General features: G+C 43.5%; 1 protein-coding gene across 2 annotated transcripts in view; it reads right to left on the bottom strand.

The window, feature by feature from the left end:
* Positions 1-224: 224 nt before the first annotated feature.
* LOC116326471 (calmodulin-binding transcription activator 1-like) overlaps positions 225-20,882 on the bottom strand; it is a 54,459-nt gene continuing 33,801 nt past the window's right edge. The window contains exons 6-21 of one of the 2 annotated variants that reach the window (XM_031747792.2): positions 18,713-18,784; positions 16,679-16,832; positions 13,413-15,274; positions 12,050-12,176; positions 11,402-11,536; positions 8,227-8,375; positions 7,550-7,734; positions 7,385-7,463; positions 7,031-7,298; positions 5,874-6,394; positions 5,445-5,593; positions 5,089-5,335; positions 4,820-4,888; positions 4,150-4,295; positions 4,000-4,071; positions 225-3,306 (exon numbers count right to left, since the gene is read on the bottom strand). In XM_031747792.2, the coding sequence (XP_031603652.1) occupies positions 3,231-3,306; positions 4,000-4,071; positions 4,150-4,295; positions 4,820-4,888; positions 5,089-5,335; positions 5,445-5,593; positions 5,874-6,394; positions 7,031-7,298; positions 7,385-7,463; positions 7,550-7,734; positions 8,227-8,375; positions 11,402-11,536; positions 12,050-12,176; positions 13,413-15,274; positions 16,679-16,832; positions 18,713-18,784 (4,311 nt within the window). In that variant the 3' untranslated portion in view covers positions 225-3,230. The remainder of the gene's footprint in view (positions 3,307-3,999; positions 4,072-4,149; positions 4,296-4,819; positions 4,889-5,088; positions 5,336-5,444; positions 5,594-5,873; positions 6,395-7,030; positions 7,299-7,384; positions 7,464-7,549; positions 7,735-8,226; positions 8,376-11,401; positions 11,537-12,049; positions 12,177-13,412; positions 15,275-16,678; positions 16,833-18,712; positions 18,785-20,882) is intronic. The other variant, XM_039611771.1, reaches the window with a different exon arrangement.

Here is a 20,882-nt window from a genome sequence, read left to right as displayed (position 1 = left end):
TTGCTTCTAGACTATTATAAAGAGCGTGGATACAAGTGGATTACGTATCCCCGACACATTCAAATATGTACACATACACACCCAAATGTACACAGCCTGTCACCTGCAGTGTTACAACTCTGTGCCAGCAGTCATTGCACTCCACATACCATCTCCCTGTTCTTCAACCCTGAGTAAAATCTAAGGGAGAGATTTCATTGTTCCCGAAGACATAAACACAGAGAGAAAGCGTGTGGCCGTTTTATTTTTGCACCTGTGTGTACATTTGCGTTTATGTGTCTATGCACATCCTTGTGAGACAGGGAGAAAGACAAAGAAAGGAAATGTGTGTGAAAGATATTTTTGTCCTCTAGGAGGAAAAAAAAAAAGCCCAGTTATGATTTTGAATAAATGTTGTAAAATATTTTTCTTTGTTGGGGAAAAGCAGACAAAGTGAAAGAAAACACAGCTTCCTCTTGGAGGGCGAACAGACTCGTGACTGTGCCTTTCATACTTTAGTACACGGAGGCTGAATTCAGCGGTTTTCTTCCTTCTAATTACTGAAAAACGCACAAAAAAAGTAGGACTTAACGGCAATAGTGTAATTATTCGCCCGAGCAAGCGACACACAGCGTCAATCAGGCCATGAGCATTCATTCACACCACATTCCCAATTACAGCTTCCAGCTTAGACTCAGATCAAGTTTAACACTGTCAGATTCATTTGAAAACACACAATTTAGGAAAAAACAAACAGGTTAACTGGAAACCTTTCAGAGGACACACAATAAGATACTTCCTGATATTATTTTGCACTTTTCTGTTATTGAGCAGGCACTTTCTAAACAGAGCTTTCCATAAGTCTAAAGTACATGTAGTATAATTATGGCAGTGACAATGAGGAGAAAAGAAAAGAAGTCAAATGATATGTCAAAACCAAAGCGGGGAAGGACACATTCTGTTTGAGGATGGAAAGCTTAGACTGGAGGCCAGGTTGGATCCGCTGTAGGTGTGATAAATGATCTTAATAAAAGCTAGTATGCTGCTGAAGCACAACCACATTGTGAAGAATGTAGCGCCCTCTTCCCTTTTTTTTTTTTCTTTTCTCTTGGACCGTCAGTTGTTGCATTCACATTTAAACGATCATCATCGCCATTGGCATCATTTCCCCACGTGCATCGTCACCTATACGTAAGCCTGCCTTGGGCAAACTTCAGAACTTGTAGGAGATCTACGGCTGCGCTGGCACTACATCTCTTCTGCGGTTTATTGTCTGCGTGTTGCCTCGGTAGATCTTACCGATATCTTTTGGGCGTTGGTTTCGCCAACGTAACATACTGTTAGGCAAAATAGCATTCATAATAATTGGCACTACTGGCAAAAAGGAGTTTAATTTTTGCTAGCCAAGAAACGAAAAGCACAAAGTGTAAATGTTTTGTCTGAAAGATCGTTGTTTCAGCTAACTTTGTTTTTCCCACTTATAATTCTAACATTAGAGTTTTCAAGTTGCATGCTTTTTAACAAAATGTTCTTTTCAGTAACACTTATAACTGGATACTCTTAAAGTGAAGCAGTTAAAATCCTCTCACAGTCCATAGCCACTAACATGTTCTTTTTGCTGTTTCTTTGTCTTAAATCTCATGCACGTTAATCCGTTTGTATTATCTACATTATTTACAAGCAATACAGCCATCCTGTATACCCAGGTCTCTGTCTTAAGTTCTCATTATGGGAGTAAAATAATTTATAATCTTAAATACAGTCCTCTTATGAAAAAGTTTCAGGGTCCTCATATCCCCTTACCTCGTCAGTTTATATACAGGAATATGCAATAGTCCAAAATATGGATTTGATTGCCCGTATGGGCTAATATGGGGACCAGTGCCCTGTATAGGGGCAGGTATAGGACCCATGTCCTGTACAGAGCAAGCATAGAGACCTCTCAGACTCAAGAAGAAGTCAAGGCAATGGTATGTGACTCTCTCCTCAAAACCACAGATAGGATTTAGAGGTTCACGCAAAGAACAAACTAACAGAGACATTTAACCATTGGAACATGTCGCATTTCATCACATGGGGGGAAAAAAACCAGCATCGAGCTAAAACCACTCTTGAGCCAATTAAATAAATAATCAGACCCTTAAATAAATAAAGTTTTTTTTTCCCTTTAAAAAAACAAACAAAACAAAAGCACCCAAAATAAGTAAGTTGTCCTTACACAGTTCACATTACACAGGGCAAGGATAAGTTGATGAGGACGTAAGTGAGACACAATTACGCAGAAATACAAAAGAAACAACACTAAAGCAGTTTTGGCAAGCATGCAGGAGCTCGTAGCTCAAACACATGCATTGAATTGAACAAACACGGACACACCACATCGGGCGGGCAAAATGCCGCCTCTGAGAACGACTCCATACAAAGTCCATGTAACAAATTAAGACATCGTTATTCAGACCCCATCCCTTTATCTAACAATGCCCCTCTTACATTCAAGTGCAGTTCCTCCCCTTTTTGATTGGGTGACTGAGTAATAGGTTTGCACGCCTGCGAGTCAGAGTGGTTGGTGATACTGTGGTATACTAAATCAGCAGAATGATTTGCGACTGTAGCTCTTCGGGATTGATGGAGAGGAGGAATAAGCGAAAAACCTTGCATGCAAATGCAACACAGAAGTGAGTTTTTTGGTTTATGTTTTTCTTATTCTTTCATGGATTTTTGTTCGGACACAAAACGCAGCAAGTTTTGTGTGTTTTCTGCATGTCAAAGTAGCCTTTCTCTCGAGCGAGCTGTTCATCACGGGAGCCTTTTGGTGCATCCAGCCGCCGCCGTGAACAGTGGTATGCCGTTGTCGGGCGCTTCCTTGTTTTCTCTGGTTTGACTCGTCGACTTGCTCTTGCAAAGAAACATACCCATGAAGAGTGCAAAGAATGCCATGAGGTTAATGTGATGGCCTCCCAGTGAAACTGGGGAGGAGGATCAGTGCTGTGGGCAGAGCCAGGTCCCTGGGCTCTGCCCAGCAGTCTGTCTGTCTGAGCTGCCATGATGGACACCTATCCTGTCCTCAGTCTGTCTGGGAAAAGTTTTTTTTTTTTTTCATCTTGAGAGAAGAGGGGAGAGGGAGTGAGAGAAAAGAGGGGAGACGAGGAAAGAAGAAAGCAAGGGAAAGGGGTCAGGAAAGAGAAGGGAGTTGAGAGAGGGCAGAAGAGAAGAGACAGAAAAAGGAGAAGATGGAGGGGGACATAGATTGCTCACAGGCTGAGGGGGCTCTGTGCGGGGCCTGGTGGTGGGCTCTCAGGACCCCTGGCCTTTCTCTGCTCTCTGGCCCTGAAGAAGAGCAAACACATATTAGTCTCAGAATCGGAGATTTGTGTAAGTGTCTGTGCAACTGCATGTCTTTTTTTTTTCATTTTCATATCCAAAGGCCGCACGTAATTCAGCAAATTCCCAGCGATTCCTTTCAACAGACGCACACATTCTCCCTTCTGCTATTCTCCCCACCCATCAAGGCACAAAAAATAAGACTTGCAGGCCAAGCAATACACTTAAAGTCCCCTTGCAATTACAGTCAGAACATGCCCCTAGGAAAACCATATGCAGGGATCGCTCCTCTAACTATGTCAGTCATGCACAAGTCCTGACATCGTTTGGCAGAGAGAAAGAGAGAGAGACAGAGAGAGAGAGAGAGAGAGACAAGGTGAAAGGGAGGGAAGAAGAGAGAGAGAGAGCGAGATGGAAGGATGATAATCCAGGATCTCCTCTCCCCCTCCCTCTGCTGACATGCAAACAGGCATCAGCCACCAGGAGAGAGGGAGTGAGAGAAGAGAGCAAGAGAAGACTCACCCGCTTCAGAGGCCTATGGTCCATCAAGGGGCTTCACGTGAACAGTAAAACAACACCAACTATTAGCAATAGTGTAGTGTGTGTATGTGTGGCAGTGGGTTTGTTAAGCGTCAAGCATGTGTCTTTGGATGTGTGTGCACTTGTGTTTGAATCAGCATTAAGAGTTTTAGGTCTTACCTGTGGCGGCATCGGAGCAGGAACCTCAGGATCTTGCGAGCAGCCTGGTTCTGTTTTTTAGTTAGGAGGCTGCTGCAGGCAAAGATGAGGGGTAAGAGATTATACATAAGATAATTATTCCCTTTGTGTGTGTGCGTGTGTGAGCCGTACCTGAGAGAGTGTCTGTAGGAGCGGTAGTATTGCTGGATGAGGACCGCTGCTCTACGACTCTGCTGGAATTTCCTCTGTTCATGGAAACTCCGGAAACGACTCTGGATCAAGATGGCTGCCAGGGTCATCCTCTTATAAAGTGCATACTGGGAGAGAGGACAACAGCGCCGTAAAACTCACTGGGATCAGAAAAGACATACTTTTGCAATATGCAACATGTCTGCACATGATAAGACCCAAAGATGCACTACAGACCTGTGAGCTTACTTTTTTCTACATTACATAATGATCAGGAAGCAAAATAATAGTGAATAAAAATCTCAAGAATACACAAAATCCATCATGTGAACATCTTTTCTTTCAGTTTATGACAACATTAAGTTATATATATTCCTCTCAGATTGCTATATTAGAACAACAAGGTAAAAAAAAACACGAGTAGTCCATACATGTACATGCAAGATTTGCTTTTTCAAGTGGATTGAAATCTGTTGTTCTTTTACTACAGATTTAGCCACATATGAGAGAGAATCAAAGTGAAAATTCACCTGATAATTTAGCTTACATCTATGAAGGGAACACAACTACAACTGCTGTGTAACTACTTCGTTATTGAACTGCAGGGCGACATGTTAGAGGCTAATCTTGGCTACATGTTGTTAACTCTTACCTGCTTGTATCTCTTATAGCAGCGCTGAATCACTGCTGCAATCTCTTTGCGTTGTTCCTGAATGGGACCCTGTGGTAGTGACAAGAGTTTGTCTAAATTTTGTATATGTAAAATGGTTTACAATCATAATGAGCTTGGTTTTTTTTTCATAATGAGCTTGTTCAAGTAAATGTGGATTATGCAACTGAGGATGATACACTGAGTCACTGTAAGCTGAGCATAAAGACAAATTCTGTTTTTTTTTCTAAAGGAGTTTAGGTTATACTCGCCTTGTGTTTTCTGAGGGAGTGCAGAGCATGCCTGATGGTCTCATACAGCTCTCCCTGCTCTGCCTCAGTCATGGCTAGACAGGAAGAATCTGTTTTCAACCTCTCCTCCTTCATAGCTGCACAAAGAAAGGAGGTCCACTCAGAGGGAGAGGATGGGGCTTGCTTAGCCTGAGGACTTTGCTGATCCTCTGGCCCTGAGAGAGAGTTTGGCTTGGGGCTGGGAGTCTGAGGTTTGGAGTTTAGAAACCTGAGGAAAAGCAATATTATTTTTAAAGTATAATAAGATTGAGAATGGTTGTTTGTTAAAAAAACCCCAAAAAACAATGCAATAACTTATGCAAATATGTGAACCTCACCTTTCCACCTCACCAAGGTAACCAGACAGTAATCTGACATCACTGCTGATCCCAACTTTCCCGGATTCAATTTCTGCTTCAATAACCTCCTGCTTGAGTCTGCCAGTTGAAGCCTCCACAATGTGATCAGCTAGCATTGTGATGTCCATCTGCAAATCATGAAAAGGAAAGGTTACCTAAATATTTACAAAACCTACTTCCTCTTAGTTTTTTGGGTGATTTTTGAATAACTCTTTAAAGCCTCACCTAACACTCTATACTTAAATGACTCATCTCAAAGAAATCTTATACTTAGAGCTATCTCCTGCACATTAATACATGATTTACCACTTCCATTTTGAGTACTTTTTGAGTTTGCATCAGCTACTCAGTTCATGCATGAATGCTTGGTTAGAGATCGAACTCAACACTGCACATAAAAATCTGTACCTGCAAGTCATCTGCATTATCCTGATAGGTCAGCAGCTCTGTTTCCTCTCCCCTGTCAGACAGCACTCTTTGACGCAGGTGAATGGCCAATCGCTCCTTTCCTAAAATCTTCCTGGCGAGGCTACGCTGCCCCAGAGTCTGTCTCAGACTCCACCTGCTGCCCCCTCCAGCTCCCCCTATCCTGGCCTGCAGGTGGGAGAATGGGGCACTAGGAAGCTGAGGCTGGCTGAGGCTGGAGCTGGCAAGCGGTGCCTTCTGACAGCTGAGGTTGGTGGGTTGAGTCTGTAGCGGCTTGGAGAGGGGAGACCGTTGAGGATTAGGACCTGGAGAAGAGTTGAGGGGGGTGGTACCAGAGATCGAGTTAGCTAGCTGTTGCTGTGAATCTGGGTTGGGTTTGAGCCTCTTGGCTGGGGGTGGACCTCCCTGTTCTCCCTGGGTTCCCTTGTGGGGTCTGTGTTCTGTTTGGCTCCAGCTCTGGCTCTGGTTGTCTGGCTTGCTTCCTGCCCTGGTTCTCCTCAGCTCTGGGGAAACAAAGATGGTGGAAAAACAATGAAAATAATAAAACACTTGCAACTAAAAACATAAATACTAGATCATTTACAGTTTTCTGTGTAATAACTTACTGTTGAATTTTCAAACAAAATTTTCAGAATCAGTTTGTACATAAATAAAGTCAGCAGCAGGATAGCTTAGCTCAGGAAGAGAAAGTCTGACTGCCTACCAACACCTTTAAAGGTCCCTCTATACAAACGGTACAAAAACCTAAAGTGTAAATACCATGCCTTATGAAGTCATATTTTTTGGGTTATGTTTAAATGATTCCTGGTGCAATTTCTACAAAACCAGTAAGGAGGAAGTTACTACCATCCAAAAAACAACTCACTACATTTTTAAACTTCAATTTAAACACTAATGCTAATGAGGAGAGCTTAAGACATGCTGGTAGGTGGCTCATGTTATCTTGGCACATTTTCCATTCTCTATATATTAAGTTAAACTAACCAGCTATATATAAATGAAAATCCACTTCCATAATTAAAGGTTGGTAGTTGAACTCAGTAAATAGAATCTCAGTAATAAAAGAAAGAGGATAAATAGAACTTTGTTATTTATGAGGGTGAAACAAAACTTTTGCTTTTGGTTTAGAAACCACAAACCTGAGTTTGGGTTAGGGCTGGGGCTGCTGTTCATCCCACCGGTCTGTGACTCTCCTCTCCATCTATCCATCCAAGTGTCCGCAGGCTGGCCCTGAGTTTGAGGACTATGTTGCAGTTGCTCTAAGAGCTCAGCCAATCGAGTGTGGCCCCGGGATCGGGCAATGTTTAGCGGCAAGCGTCCCAGTGAATCAGGAATAGCTAGAGCTCTTGGATCCCACTGGTAAAGCACCAATGCCGCCTCAGTATGGCCCAGAGCACAAGCCCACATCTATGGAGGTCCAAGGAAAACAACTGTCACACACACAGAGGAATGGAAAGAAAGCAATATGCACCAAAAAAGCACTGATTGCTCACCAATGGAGTGCAAGAGAAGTGGTCTACGTTCAGAGGATCTACTTCCAGCTCAAGGTCAATACTGTCAGCATGCTTTGTGCTGCGAAGAAACACAACAAGCATTAAAATTACCGGCATTCCAGTTTGTGCCGTCAAGATGACATGTTGTAATTGTGTGTTCCTCACCGCCAGCGAATGAGTGTCTGAATGAGTCCCGCATAACCCTGAGCTGCAGCCAGATGCAGTAAAGTCATTCCTCTGGAGTTCTTACTGTGGACGAGCTGATTAGAAGAAGCCCAGCACGGCTGAGACATCATCTTCTCACATACCACCACCACACGACCTTCGAATGACCCCTGATCAGGAGAGATCTAGAAGATTGTAAAATAAAACAATAGACTAAGTCAACTTCTTTTCCAAATGCTAAAAATATATTTCAAGGTTTCACTAACTTTTCTGCCATACTGCAACACCTTTGCAATATAAGGAAAACCAGTAAAAAGCCTTGCAACTAATGCTGCTTTTAAGCACTTCACTAAAGAACGATCAGCATTAGTTTTGTATGTGGACAGGGTCAGATTTTAGGCTTTGTAAGTTTGTCTTTTAAGTTTTTTTTTAGATTCAACCCATGATCAATCAAGTAAAAACAACTTGTTTTTGTTCCTTTAATTGGCAATGTTTGTAAAAATAGACAAAGCATTTATATGAAAAAATACAGAAACAAATAGTTGATTCGCTTTTAAGTACAATAACACAATATTCAAATATCCGTGACTCAAACTAAATTATAAAGACTTATGGGGCATCTTCACATTTTAAAGCTGTAAAGGGAACTTTCATCGTAAGAGGCTCAACAGCCTTACTTGAGACTGCTGATCAGTAGCTCCTCCTCCCTCCACTCCTCCTCCCTTTGTTGCCATGGCTTCTGAGCTGGGATTTTGATTGGTTATCTCAGCCATCCTCTGTTCCATCTGCTCCAAACGCTCCAAGATAGACATCCTGAACTGGGTATCTACAGAAATGAAGGTGGGACATTTAAAGCTGTAAGCACCACCAAACTGTGGCATTAGGGAAATCCATGTGAGAGTTCAATAAATGCTATAGAGAGGCTTAAAGGCAGAAGGGATTCAATACTGGCTGAAATCTAATGACTCCCATTATTATCAACAAGAGTATAAGAGTGTAAATAAGCATGTATGCAATGGAGATTTATGTCTGTAGCAGGGTTGCATGTGACCCTTTGTTTCAGGGCTGCTGCGGTTTTTGCTGCAGTGCACATTATGTCATTCCACCTGCTGCTCTCTCACCGAGTCTCTATTTCTGCTCTGCTCTCATTTCACTCCTATTTTTCTTTCTGCTGCCTGAAGCACAAAGACTGAACCAGAGGTGGGTGGGGCCATGACGGTGACACAAGGGCCCAGGCTCCTCCCACTCCACTCTGCCAATCCCAGAGCAAAACAGCTCAGCTGACTACAAGGCAAAAACACTCCACTATTTTAGCAGCTAAACACATCAGAAACACCTGTCCTCACCTATTATAACCAATGCATCAGCATGTAAACACACACACACAGAAAAAGAATAGACCCTGATATCTGCTACAGTATTAATTTCTGGTTAACAGAAAAAGCTAATACAATAAAATACCATAATGAAGTTGAAGATATTAACTGTAAATAGGCAGTTAAATGGGTAATTTTATTCCCCTTCTTAACTGTTCAATCAAATCTTGAATTTATTATTTTGTAATTAATTTTCTACTTGGCCTTATAATTACTGCTAATATTAGTCTTATTATGCACAGTTATTACATTATCTTATAAACTGTTTATTTTGTGTGTACATTTTTTTGACTGACCAGCAAGAAACCCATTTTCATTCTATCGACATATTTTCACCTGTTGAACTTTTTCTTCTCTGATTTTTAAGAGTTTGCTTGACAAAATTATCCCTGGTACCTGTGGATTTACTGTGGTGTTCAGACTTCCTGATTTCTTTTGAGATTTGGCCAAAGTGACAAACAAAAACAGCAGATTTGAAAGTCTCCAGTGTTACAGCACATCGCTAAATATGCTTTTGATGATCAAACTTGTGCCAAAACTCTACCAAAAAGTAAAATCCTTTCGGGGTTTTTTTCATTGTTACACACAGGTCACTGAGAATTCTTGTCATCAATTAAACACACCATTTTTGGGGAAATTATGAAAACAGAGGAACTTTCAAAAATGAACGTGAACATCCAAACATGCCAAAATGTTCCACAAACAACACATCTGCACATCAGCATCCCCACACTCTTCTATATGCTTGTTTTGATCAGGGCCTCTCTACGTGAGCTTCTTAGTGTTCAGAGGCACTGTCCACTCCTGGTGGTGCTGAAACCGAACAGGTCAACCAGTCAAGCTTCATCCACAATTCTACAACTCAACTCAAAAGGGCTGGGAGCCAGCGTGACGGTATCGTGTGGCAGCTTCACCTGCATTTGTTTAAAATCGACTGGCAGGGCAACCACATGGAAACTACTGAAATTAAAAAAGAAACTGACAGAAAACGTGGGATGGAAAACTAGCAAAGGCTCCACAGCTCTGAATTAAAGGGAAAAATTGGGACGTTTATGTCCATCTACAACACAAGAAAAAAAAAAACAGCTGAGCTACAAAGACCAGTTAAAAAACATCAACAAATCAAATAAGCTACGAACCCAAACAGCGAGCCTCTCTCTATCTGCTTCTCTCTTTGTTCTTGTTCCCGCTTCAACCCCGTTAGTTTGAAGTGTGCGACTCACACGTTGCTACTCCAGCCGTGCAAAAAAACACAGCTAAGTGCAGAGAGAGAGCAAGCGAGCGAGCGAGCAAGAGAGAAGGAGAGAGGGAGCGAGCAGTCTCCACGTTGTGTCTGGCAAAACAGCGCGCTTCAAATCCGCCCGCCAGACTCGGAGCTGCAGGAGGCTCGGTCGTCAGCATGTCTGCACACGCTGGAGCAACGGTGTGTGACAAAGCCGGGTGCTGCGGATGTTTGATTGTAGTTATTTATCTGTATGCTTCACATACTTTGAGCCTCTGCTTCATATATGGGGCCAAACAAAGGACACGAGAGGGGGAAACGCGCCAAGCCTCGCTATCTCCGCTCACAGTCAATCCCAGAGTCTAAATATAGCACGGGCTGCACAGCGCAACTGCCAGCGGTGCCCAGCATTTCGACTGTCAAATGGTCCGCGATTGTGCCTTTATGTCCTTGCCCTTCATTCTAGCAAAGCAAAAAAAAAAAAAAAAAAAAAAAATCAGCCAGCCTGCTGCGGGGAGCCGCATTGCCGCATTGCGCAACGCAGAGACGGGGGCGAACGCAGACCCAGGACATGCCTTTACCGAGGAGACCCGTGCGTCTCCGAACTGCAATTGTATCAGGAGATATATTTGCACACAAAAGCGCCCCCCCCCTCCAGATCACTCAAAGAAAGTTTAATTGTTCTCTATCATCTTTAAAGTACGTTTAAAAAAAAAAAATCACACAGAACATCTACAGCTCAAACAAAACAATCCTTTATGCAAACAAGACTCCGTAATAAGCGACTTTGCCCAAAACAAAGCCAACCAGGCAAAGCCAAACATCTCTATGAATGCTGTCAGTGAAGATGAAAGAGCCTGGTACATGCCTGCGCTATTGAAACAACAGGCATCAAAACAGTTTACTGCTAGAGTCAATTTGCATGCAGGCGGAGGGTGACGGAAAAACAGCTGCTTGCTGGAAGAGAAGAACGCACTAAAGACAAGCAGCGGGAGAAACTGGTCAGGACTTCACTGAGTACAGAAAAACAAACAAAAAGCATCTCACGCCAGGATATGAGAATCAGGGAATAGAACAGAGCAGAAAAAGTGGCAGCATCATACACACACAGAGACATACACACACATTTGTGTGTGTGTGTGTTTTACAAAATCCAGGTTTATATTGGCACTCTGTGTACACAATAAGCCAGTTACATGCTAAAGTCACTGAAACAAGTGCAGCCGTCAGTACACAGAAAATTGTGGTCCTCACCATCCAGGGACAGCCAGTCGTGCTGAGACGATGGGAGGGCTGGAAGGTCGCGTGCCTTGTATTCAAACACCACAGAGGAAGAGATGACCTCACCGCCCATAGCTACCTGCAGCATCACTAGTCCAGTGTCATGAGCTGGAAATAGACGGATATCAAAAAGGTGTTGGAGCGTGTCTGCAGTGGATGAACATCTTGGTCAAGGTAAATGTCAAAGACTAACTTAAGGAAAGTTTGTTAGTCAATTACAGATTATATATCATGAATGTTATGCTTATGCAAGTCAGTATTTCCTTGAACTTTACCCCAATCACACTGATCAAACAGCCTGATAGTCAAGTATCATTTACTTAATCCTAAAAATTAAACAAATCCCCCCCCTTTGTGTTCATTTGTATCATCTTGTCCTGATAAGCAACCCTGTCAGGGTCTTCCTTTGTTCAAAAGTTGCTTATTATCAAGGTCAGACCAAGGTTTGAATTTATAAATAAAGGAAAGTGTGAGTTGGGAGAGAGTAAAGTAAGTAAAGCAAAATTTTATTTATATGGCACCTCTGAAGACAAAGATCACAAAGTGCTTCACAAAGAAATACCAAGGCTTTCAAAACAAAAAACAGACAAAACAGAGTCTTCACATGCACAAGTGTGTTACCTGGACAGTAGCAGCGCAGCACCCCGGGCTGAATGAGGGCAGCGGGAACGCTGATATGGTCGAAAAGACAGCTGTACTCACTGCTTGACTCCAACCATGGACCTGTTATGAGCACCTTCACTCCACCCTGCAGCAGACAGGTAAATGTCTCAGAGTAATATCACACAGCGTAGCTTTTTGTGTGTGTACACAGTACACTGCCTCCAAGTATAAGTTTAAACAACAGTCTTAGAGAAATGAGACACTTCACTTGATGTGTGTATGCGTGTTAGTATGCAGAATGCCTTATTTCTATCAAAAATCCCATCTGTAACTAAGACAAATGTCTGGGACCCAGGCGCCTAAATATTTGCTTTCTTCTTCATTCTTCTTCATTTACAAAGTAGGCTACCTGCTACTTTGGCAATGACAGATCCGTGACTGCTAGCAACCCCTAGAGGCTGTGCTACTCCTTACATCAAAGCGCAGCAAATTAGCTTGAACTGCCTGAATGAAGCTGTTCTGTGTTCCTGCCAGTGTAGCTAAAAATAATGCAATACATAAAGATCATCATTGCTGGCAAATTAAGGAGGCATTTAGTGCAAAAATGGATCACTGGCCTTTGGAGAAAACTGTTGTTGTTGTTTTTTTAGGAAACCTAAACTTGAAAAGGATGTATTGGTGATGATTCAAATGAAAGCTGTAAAAACACAGTAGCAAACTTTTATGGATGATTAAAACTGCCAAAATAATAAGTAGTTAAATAAAGGAGTTATTAAATAAATACAAATATGCTTTTAAATGTATGAAAAGCAATATTAAAAGTGAACACAGTAAGCAATTAATAAAATGTAAACTGAAGTGATTTGCTTTGCCTTTTGTAATTAAATTGAAAATAAAGGTAAAACTAAAATATCAATTTATGTTACAATTTATAAAGTAGTTTATGCAGTATTTAAACCAGTTTCTTAATTTCTGATATTTCTTTAATTTAAATTTTGGCAGTTTTAATCCTCCATAAAATTTGGTATGCCATAGCTTTTGGAAATGATGGCGGCAAGATGCAGTCTTATCTTAAGTTTTTATCGTAATTATATCACAGAACTGGTGTCTGGAATATTAGAAATGGTACATGGGTAAATTAATGAGGCTATCCTGAAGAATCAGTTAAATATTGAAATTTCATCAAAATCCAGTCAGCTGAGTCTGAAATATTCTGTCTCCTTAATGACCACACAAGCAAGCTGGCGGTACAAATTGTGCTCAGCATGATTTCAGCGCTTAACGTTCATACGAGCCACCTTCAGTCATGTGCTGCAAAGACTAATTTCACTGTAGGGAATAATTATGAATAAATAATGACAATCAAGTTGGGTTTACTAACCTCTGGATAAGACCACTCTGGGGAGTAGTCTGTCACGCCAAACAGCCTCCCAGTCTCCTGGAGCAATCCCAAAGCTCCCTGCTCCACCTCAGAGCCCTGCAAGTGGCCTGGTGCTGTGCCCTGCTCCTCTCCTGCTGCCCCCTCCTGGGGCATCAGAACCCCATTGACAGCTGCCCCGACCCCATTCCCAGACCCTTCAACTGAGATGAAATCATTGATGAGATCAGAAAACTGGCTTCCAAAAGAAGCCTCAAAGCCTTCCAGACTGATGGCTGTTCCTGCTCCAGCTGTTGCAGCTGACACCCCCCCACCTTGCTGAGGAAGTGGAGAGCTGTAGAGCGCCCCCTCAATGGCGCCTGTAGCCATTGACTGAGGACTGGCCACCACTGAGCTGCTTGCCCCTGACAAGCTCACACCATTACAAAGGATCTCATTTTCCCCTCCTCCTCCTCCTCCGCCTCCTCCGCCTTCCTCTCCTCCGTTGTCATCTGTGGGTTGGAGGTAGTGCTCGGTGTCAACACTCGCATAAGCTTCACGAGGATCTCCGGTCTTGAGCAGTAACTCTCCCCCATTCTCAGCAGGCTTGTCTAGGCCTCCGACCTCCTGGTGTCCTCTGCTGCCTGACTGGTCGATAGTGGTATCCTGCGGTGTCAGGGGAAAGGAACCCACTGCTGATCCTTTCCCATTCCTTGCACACAGGGCCTGCTGGTCTGTCCTGGGTTGATGGAGGTGTGTATGTGAGTCTCCATTGGCAACTGAAGAGTCTGTTGGCACCGTGGGCAGGCCTATGTAAACCTGGGCCTCACCAGATTCCTGGGTTGCCTCAGTACCATTGGTCTGCAGCTGGGAGGGCTGGCTTGTTTGAGAGGAGGCCTGGAGGAAGAGGCTCGGGGAAGGGTGGTGTGAAGGCTGGGTCAGGGTTGGGACACAGGCTGATGACATGACGGCACTGAAATCCATTTGCTCCAGCGTGGTGCTGGGGCTGAGGCCAGCTCCTTCTCCTACGTAGCTACTCTGAGTGGACAGCGGTTGTTCCAGGGGTGTAGCTTCCGTCTTGATGTTATTGACGAGGGTTGGGCTGTAGACAAAGCCATTAGAGGAACAGTGGAGGCCTCCATCATCACCGTTACAGCCCTCAGTCTTCCCTCCACCTCCTCCGTATGTCTGGCCCTGCTTGGGATTGTTGAGGAAGCAATCGGGGTCAAAGGTCATGGTGGTTTCAGGAAGGCTGACTGCTCCACCAGAGTCTAAAGAGCTGGACAGAACCAACTCTCCTCCCTCGCCCAATCCTACTCCACCAGGAAATGATGCAAATCTCTGGTTTTCAGGGGCAACAGCTAACAGAATCCCAGCGGTGGCACTGTCGTGGGTAGCTGCCAGCAGGTGGGTGTGGCCAGCGGAGTAAACCGAATCCCCAGTGAGCGTGGTGACCTCAGACATGAACACAGCTGTGCTCTGTGATAAGCCCGCTCCAATTGCAAGAGCAGGACTGTCAGCCATGTCGCTGGTGATTGACAGCGGGGAGCTCTGGGTGGTGTCAGGGACCTCCACCTGGTTGGTGGAAGTAGAAGAAGACACCTCCATGCTGCTCTGTGGGAGTAAGGAGGGTTTGGTTATCCTGCCATTCCTCCTCTCTCCTCCACCTGCTCTGCTCCTCCCCCCTCCAGGATTGGGCTCTGTCTGACCCTCTGACACGTCGCTGTTCTGGACCTCTGTGCCATCTGCTTCCTCAGCTCTCTGGCCCGCTGCTACATTGGTACCGACTGCAGTTCCCCCTCCTGCTGCCGCTCCTGACTCCTGCTTGGAGGAGATGATGCGCTGCTTGACACTGGAACATTTCTGATGCAGGCTGCTTCCAGCACCTGGCAGAAAACAAAACAAAACATCAACAAAGAACCAAACATTTGTCATCATTTTCTGTCCTTTCATACTTTCAGGTCAAATTTTCTAGTAACATATTGTAGTATTAACTCGCATACATCTAAGAGTGTGTAATGGCACCCTCTAGTGTTCAGAATCTACACTGAAAACTGACTTCATGAAGACTCTGATACAACTGCTGCGAAAACTTCAAGTAAATACCCTTTAAATGTACAATTTGCTTACTTTGCAAGACATTTACTACCCAAAGATATTTCCAAACTTTAAACTAGCTGTATTCATTTACAGGTTCAGTATGTAGCCGGCTTATTTTTTCAGAGAGGATAAAAAACACCAAACACCAGTCTAAGTGTCAGAGGTCTAATGCCAATAAAAACCCCTTTGACCACTGAGGGATCAAGCCAGTGATCAAACCAGAAGCGCTGGGAGGGGGAAAAAGGCAGAGAGCTGTGTGAACAAATTAGGACATGTGGAGAAGCGAGAAGAAGAAATGAAGCAGTACTTAAGTCAACAAGCCACTTAGTTTTGGGCAGCTGTCCTTATTTGCCCCTCCAATGCAGATCAAAAGATGGGTGCGATTAGATCTGTGTGTGTGTATATGTGCGCTAGTGTGTGTACTGGAGTTATCTACTCCCTGATGCTCATTTATGAATAATACATGATGGATATTTCAAGCATCCCTGTCTTCTTTCCCTCAATCCCTCAATTTAGTGGTTGCAATTTGTATCTGCCTCTAGGTGGCAGCATGGCGTTGACTGTTGGAGCCATCAAAAAATATATACATATATAAATAACTGCATAAAGCCTGAAAATATGTAGTAGATATCTCTTACTACAATGGATTTTTAAAGAACAAGATTCTTTTTAATGACGATACATATCATTTGTTCACATGTTAATCAACATAATGTAGTTATTAATATCTTAAAGCATGTTTTGGCACCTCCACTCTTCTTTTTTGGATCACTGATTTACAATGAGGAACTAAACAGTGAGCTGCTTCAGTTACATCACATATTTCTTTTCAGTGCAACAGCGAACCCCTCGTAGGATCAACAATGAACCGCTGCAACACCTGTTGTCTCTTTTGATAAGTGATGGCACAGCTCCAGACGGGGCTCCATTCTGCTGCCAAAGATAAAAACAAGCCAGTGAACCAAACGATCTTTGCTTTAGATGTTCCACACTAACTGTCTACTGATTCATTTTCATGCTTGTCTGGGTTCTTCAGCATCTTTGCCGGTGTTACTTGAACACGACAAGTGGAATGATATTGACCCGGGGTTAGCCGCACTCCCGAATTTAGTAAAAGCGCGAGAGCTAAAAACCTGAGTGCTTGAGAGTAGGAGGAAGGTCGTGTAAGTGCTGATGCACAGAGAACTCACACATGGGCTTGAGTTGTCCAATGAGCTCCTCCTTGCTCCACTTTGCCCACTCTTTCCTGTCGGTGTTGATGGAGCAGAGGACAGGGCCGCATGGCTTCCCGCTGTCGTCCACCGCCGGTACATTCAGGTAGTGCACCAGCACAATGTCTGGGTTCTAACAGAAAGGACACACAAACAAAGGCATGCACACTTGTGGCATAAGCTCATCATTTCAGCGATTTCACTGTTTTCCTACCTATGGGGGAGAATTAAAAAAAGATATTAACATCAGGACTGATGGAAGGAGAAGTGCATAAGGAAAGTGAAAGAGAAAGCGGAGGATACGGAGGAGGTCGGACATTGCGTGTCAGATAAGATTCTCTCACCTGCCCATAAAAGATTTATCAGCCTGAGCTCACTCATCACTCTCTCTAACCCTGCAGTGCCTACATGTGTGTTTGTGCATGTATGTGTGTGTTACGTTTATATATAGAGAGAGAAACAAAGGAAGAGAACAATTCTCACTATACTGCAGGTCACCAGCAGACCTATGGAATTTCTACCCCATGAATGATTCAACAAGTGCATTCACTTGCATGTGTGTATGTGTATGTTGGAGAGAGAGAGAGAGAGAGAAGCTCCTCTTGATGAAAGATTCAGTAGACAGACTCAGGTGAGGGGAGGACCTGCTGAGGTGGAACACTTTTCTCTCCGAAAGAGGATAGCACAGTAGGCTGCTACAGCACCTCACTGTGCAATGCAACAGCATTCGTAGACTGATTTATGACCATTTCCACTGATGTGTTTTGATATATGTGCAAAGAGCAGAAAATGGCACATTAAAGATAAAGAAAGTCAAATTTCCCTTCAAAACCGGAGATCACGACAGTCTAACTAGTGGGGCGTGTTGCAAAAAAATGTATCGGGTAAGGGCATGTTCAATTTACGCTGATGGCTGAAATTGTCTTGTAAATTTAATGTGACAAATTATGCAGGAAATTCTGGAAATGAATGAATAAATAAGTATACATTTCCATATTTTACATTTCCATAGCTTGATATTCAATCATTATTTTCTTTCAAACGGACAGAGAGACAGAGGACGAGTATATAAATGTATGCAGGCATGTTATGATGAATCATGTAACCTGCCATCTGAAGATGATGAGGTCCTGGTGACTATATGTCCCAAAAGAGAGAGTGAGACCTGTATGGGTGTGCGTGGGGAGCGTGCACACAAATGCTGCTCTCTGCTGTCTCTCACATGAGCAGCAGAGTGAGTCCAACGTCTCTGTTGAAAAGCAACACGCTTTCATACACAGTAGACATCTGTACGTGAGTCTGTGTGTGCGTGCGAGTTCGTGAGAGCAGGTTGTGTGTGTGTTGTTTGTAGCTTCGGGGTGTTTTCTTGGAGAGGACCACATGGAGACTAGTGGCTGAGTCCTTCATGCTCGCCATGAGCATCGAGTCTCAGTGTTAGGCATCACACTGTGCTCGAGGAAGTTACAGTCAACTTCTGGAGAAGAAATGTTTTTACCGCTCTGCAAGGCATGGCATTGTATATGACCCGCTATAGATGCCGAGCCTATTCTAGGTGTAGTCCAGCGGTCTAATTGTGTGTGTAGGAAACTCCTTTTGGCCAAACAACATTAAGTTTTATTAGGAGCCCAGTTTTGTGACAGTATTTCCAGCAGTCCGAGTCTGCCTCATTAATTCAGAAGAGGAGGACTTTTATTGCTGCTTTATGGTTTAGCTTAGTGTTTTGTTTTGAAAATTTAACAGGTGAAGCTCTGTGTAAAACTAATGATATACTACATAATTTCTAGCAGTCTTTTTTAGGTAGAATGTTAAATAAAAACTAACACAGCTGAAATAAATGCCATGGAGTGGCCATAATGGGAGGGGAAATAGCCCCAAAATGACAAATCTATGGTGCTTTAAATGACAAGTAATAATAAGTCATCACAACACTATGAAATCTTTTTTTAAAGGTTTATTTTAAATGTGTATAAATGCTGTGCGATAAGGAAAGGTGGGAAAGGGCAGCGGGCTTACCTGCAGCAGCCAATAGCATCTACGATGGAAGGTGGGGATGATGGAGGAGTGGACGTAGCAGCCATACAGACACTAGAGAGAGGAGAGGAGAGGCGAGGAGAGGAGAGGAGAGGAGAGGAAAAGAGATTACATTGGTTAACGAGAAAAGAAGGGGGATGGCGGAAGCAAGACAAAAACGAAAAAGGAGAAGAGAGGGGGAGAAGACATTGAAGGACAGAACAGGAGAGGAGAACTTAGGTTATACCCACTTAGGTTGTATTGATTGCGGTGCTAAAACTAAATTGCAAACATGCTGTATGCGTTTTTTCCTAATGTCTTTTCTAAAATACCATAAATCTGATGCTGACAATTATAGCACAAGAGATTGTGAAATTTACTGCCTCTGCAAGACTAGGCATAACCCACTTGGAATTCACAAAAAGTTACAATGTTGTCGGTTTACAGACATTGCAAGACAGATCAGCAACAGTAAAGGGGACAAAGAAGACGAGGAGGAGGAGGAGAGCAAAGCATAAAGTGTGAGTGGAGCCTCAGCGTGGAAACTATGACGAAAAGCGGGGTTTGGTATGGACTTCATCCAGGGCGGGATGCTGACATAGTGCATGTACAAAATAGTGCAAACTGGTGCCAGTAAAACAGCTGAGATTTCTCAAACCTGCCGAAACAAACTGCAATATGATTTTGTAATACCTGAAGTTAAAGAATATGAAATTGTTTTGCAACAGAACAATCACAACAAAAAAAAGACTTGCACCAGTAAACATCTTATCTTAGAGAATACGTGAACAAGATATAGAGTCTGACCGTGGATTAAGTCAGACTCCAGTTTGGAGCTTTTGACAGTTTTTGATCATCTGCGCAGTAGAAACTTTTTAGTCAATACTCAAAATGTATCGAGGAATCAATACCCGGCCTTAATGAAGTGAGCTTTTTTTTGACAGAAGAAGGATGAAATGATGGCAGAAAAGCCTTCTATCAAGGTCAACACACGCAGTACAATCAAGAATCACACACCCACATGATCACACCCACATGCAGCACATAAAGTGGTTGTTTTTGCAGACAAAATTGCACACAAACACAAATACTCAGCAATCAGGCAGTATATAATCCACAGTTAAAACTTGTCCTGTTTTCTTTTTTCATATACACACACACACACTTGTATTTTCTCGCCATTTTGCCTCTTCTCAGAAGTAGCCAGCCCTCTATCTAAAGTGTGTTTTGCCAAAGGCAGAGTGCATTTCCATATATTTCCATTCGATATGAGGAGGCTCTCCATCCAGGGTTATGTTTTTCCTCTCATGCTTCCTGCCGCTCCCCATCCTCCTGCTCCTCTCCCTCTGCTCATCTCGCTGCTTTCCTCGTTCCCTCATTCCCGTGCTCAACACACTGCTTACTTACTTACTTGCTTGAGGGGTCACGGGAAACAGTGACATAAACAATTACTGACCAAGTACCAGGGAGAGAAGCGGCTGCCTTGTGTATGTGTTTGAGCATGTGCATCCATGAACATTTGCAGGGAAATGCATGTGAAATGGGACGTGAGTGTGGAGCTGTGAGTTGCAAAAGGGAATACTTGATCTCAATTATTCCTTTTACGTCTGTGTCTCCAGCTCTCCTTTAATGCAAAACTACTGAGCCCTCCACAAGGATCCATGTGCCTCCTCCTTCGCTCCCCATTCCAAATCATTCTTTCTGTTTCTGACACATGCATGCTCACTCCTCTCACCTCTTGGTATATTCCTGCTGAATAATCAATTTTTGAGCTAGCTGATGTGACTCAAACACACACACTCACTCGCACACACACAGACGCTGCCTTGAGACTGGATCGATACCCCTCTCTGTTCTGCTGAAGGAGGCATTGACATCATTCCTGGCCTCAGGCCAAACACACTCTTATCCTTCACAGAGAGAGAGAGGGAGAGAGAGGGGAGACAGAGGGAGGGATTGAGACAGGGACAGGAGGAGGAAGGGAGAGAATGAAAGATTGGCACCACTTGCTCCCAGGTCACAAAGTGGCCTGTAGCTTCGGCGTGTGTGTTCGTTTGTGCTACACGTATGTGGCCCCTCCAAGTGAAGGAGAGTGAGTTAGAGACAAGATTGGCAGTGAAACCACACTCAGCGGCAAACAAGATCATCGACTTGTTTTTCCACTGCAGCCTCT

This window comes from Oreochromis aureus, linkage group 5 (genome assembly GCF_013358895.1).
Source record: "Oreochromis aureus strain Israel breed Guangdong linkage group 5, ZZ_aureus, whole genome shotgun sequence".
In the NCBI taxonomy this organism is placed as follows: Eukaryota; Metazoa; Chordata; class Actinopteri; order Cichliformes; family Cichlidae; genus Oreochromis; species Oreochromis aureus.
Note: the sequence above shows the minus strand (reverse complement) of the source record. Positions and strands in the feature narration are given on the sequence as shown.